At 45.0% G+C, this 3,062-nt stretch overlaps 1 protein-coding gene across 1 annotated transcript in view; it reads right to left on the bottom strand.

Annotated features, from left to right (window-relative positions):
• The window catches only part of vps13c (vacuolar protein sorting 13 homolog C), a 359,723-nt gene extending 357,899 nt beyond the window's left edge, over nucleotides 1–1,824 (bottom strand). Inside the window, exon 1 of the mRNA XM_079245724.1 lies at nucleotides 1,716–1,824. Coding sequence (XP_079101850.1) covers nucleotides 1,716–1,815 — 100 coding nt within the window. The 5' untranslated portion in view covers nucleotides 1,816–1,824. The remainder of the gene's footprint in view (nucleotides 1–1,715) is intronic.
• Nucleotides 1,825–3,062: the final 1,238 nt, after the last annotated feature.

Below are 3,062 nucleotides of genomic sequence, written 5' to 3'. Positions count from 1 at the left end.
ACATCTCCTGAGTTGGAGTCTGCATGTACGGGACCCAACTGTCCAGGTTCTGCTCTTTGCTCTTATAGTTATGGGTAGTCTAGCCATCCATTACTTATGTAGCAATGGGGATGTTACCTGATGCACTGAGAAGTACCTCGCTCTATTTCTCTAATATATTAATGTATAAATATATGCCAATATTGCCGTCTCTAACTTATTTCTCCTTTTTTCCGCAGGTCTTCCTGAATAAGTGCAGTTGTACATGTTGATCTGTCTTTCCTGTCCTCTCCACCCCAACCAGTCGAGGCAGATGGCTGCCCTCCCTGAGCCGGGTTCTGCCGGAGGGTTTCTTCCTGTTAAAGGGGAGTTTTTTCCTTCCCACTGTCGCCTCGTGCAGCTCAGGATGGAGGATTGGATCCAAGTCATGACTCGATGCAATCAGTTGGTTTCTATTATAGGATATGTAGGAGCTAGCTGGAAATGATGTGGATGTAAACCTGGGACAATGTTGTTGTAAAGCAGCGCTGTACAAATAAAGTTGAATCGGAACCAGAACATGTTTTGGCTCAAATTCCACCTCCTTCAAAACTGGACCAATGAAAATATCAGAACATCAACCAATGACAATTCAGGGAAGGTTCTGGTTGTGGGGGTCCTCCGGTCATCATAGATGGTCCATGTTTGATTCTTACCAGATCCAAGTCTCACCTGGACTGGGTGGATCTAGGTCCCAGCTGGTCCTCAACCCACCAGCCCAGAACCCCGGTGCACGAGTGGGAACTCTGGGAACTTTATAACAAAACCAGTTACCACGGTAACAGATTTAGTCACCTGGCAACAGACGGGGCAGGTCTCCTCCACACCTGCTCAGAGTTCTGACAGAACCGGATTCCTGGGTCGGACCCTGAGGAGAAAAATGCAGCCTGACAGGTGGAAGCGCGCGCACGCATGCGTACTCAGGCGCTTCTGCATGTTTTCTGTTGGAGAACTGATCATATGATCCATAAATTGAGCAGATGATCCGGTTCAGGCGCTAAGCCACGTCTAACTCTGAGAAAACACGCGCGCGCGCGCACACACACACACACACACACACACACACACACACACACACACACACGTGCGAGCGCGTGCGTACAGCTGATAAGCTACCAGTACCGGTTTTAATCGTCAGAACAGACCTGGGTTCGGAACCGATCTGGGTTCAGACAAAGTCGCCTGAGGAGGCGCGTCTGGGTTTGTTTGTTTGTTTATTTATCTGCCAGCTGATGTAGATTGTGGCGATCTGCCATGAAGAGGTTCCCATACAGAATATCCTTCAGTTATCAACTCATTTCATGCACGCGCCGCTGGCTTTGGTCACGCGCAGCAGCGCGTGGTTCCACCAGTGAAAACGTGTCTTCGTGAGCCCGTCTTTACTTCGGGGGACATCTCAGCAGCTGTCAAAACCCTGATCGATCAGAACCTGACATTATTGATCAGATGACGCGAGCACTTCCGGTCCCGTGTTGTTCCGCAGCAGAAAATTAAAATGAATATTTAATCCGAACTAAAGGTGATTTCTAGTTCTGATAATAGCCGAACTCCTCATACGGTTCGGATGCCCCAAACTTTAGGCGTTCTGTGACGTTTTATTCGTTAGTTTGTTTTATGGAAATGCGCGAGCTAAAAGAGTGAGTGTTCTGAAGGGAGTCCGGTGTGCGCCTGCGCCTCGCCGCTAGCAGCCTGCTCACCTCCCCAGATCCCGATCTTCAGCTGAGACTTGTCCAGGTTCTCCACGTAGTCCCCAATGAACCTGTTCAGCAGGTCGCTGACCAAAGATTCGAACACCATGACCGAAATATCCGGGACCGACTAAGGGTCACCGATCTGCACCTGGGTTCCGGTTCTGGAATGGATGAGGTTTGATATCGATTAGAGATGTCTGAGTCAGGTGAGCGTGAGTCAGTGACCTGTTTTACCGTCAGATCGCTGCGTGTGCGTCAGGACCACAAAACTGTCCCCGTGCACATTACAGTGCACGCGCGTATATTAAAATAATGGTGACGTTAACAGAATTATATCCAATCAGACTCAATCAATCGATTCTCATAAATAATCTTTCGGAAGATTTTAAACAGAATGCTGCTTTTGTCCAAAAGATGAAGCGGAAATTAACATATTAATTCAAATCAAATTTAGTTTATAATGTACTTTTCACACCAAACAACACAGTGTTTATATATAACTAGAAACTGTTATTTCAAATCAATTCAATCCAGCTTTATTTGTACAGCGCTAGTTCACAATAATGTTGTCCCAGGTTTACATCCACATCATTTCCAGCTAGCTCCTACATATCCTATAAGTGACTTTCTTGAGTGACTTTCTTGAGTGGTGTCAGTCTTCTTTCCTGCACATAAATGTGTTAAAGACAAAAGAATTGTTGATAGATTTTAGGAAATCCACTCCTGCCCTCCCTCCTGCCCTGATAAATGGACAGGTAGTTGAGGTGGTGCATCAGTACAAGTACTTGGGAACAGTACTGGACAGTAAATTAACATTCGACACCCAGGTTGATGCTGTCTGTAGTAAAGCTCACCAGAAAATGCACTTCCTTCGTAAATTGAGATTTTTTAACGTCGACAATGTTTTTATGAAAATGTTTTATTCCTGTTTTGTGGAGTCAACTCTTACCTTTGCTTTTCTTTGCTGGTTTGGCATGTTAAATCTTAAAAATCGAAACCGCTTACAAAGCATAGTTAAAGAGTGCAGTAAAATTACTGGCTGTCATTTAAGTGATTTGTGGGATCTTTACAAATGCAGGGCTGTATGCAAGGCAAAGAAAATCCTTGCAGATCCTGCCCATCCTCTGCACAGGCAGTTTCAGCCATTGCGCTCAGGCAGGAGATATTGCGTGCCTAAGTTTAAAACCAATAGAGTCAGAAACTCCTTCATCCCAAGAGCCATTGGATTTTTAAATGAATCATAGTTGTTAATTTGCTACTTTTGGCGTCGCTTCATGTGCTGTGATGTTCTCATCTTACCGTGTTTCCACTGTTATTTAACTTGCCTTTTATTATTTTATTATTTTTATTGTT

Source organism: Telmatherina bonti (genome assembly GCF_933228915.1).
Source record: "Telmatherina bonti genome assembly, chromosome: 1".
Taxonomy (NCBI): Eukaryota; Metazoa; Chordata; class Actinopteri; order Atheriniformes; family Telmatherinidae; genus Telmatherina; species Telmatherina bonti.
This window is presented reverse-complemented; position numbering and strand designations above follow the sequence as displayed.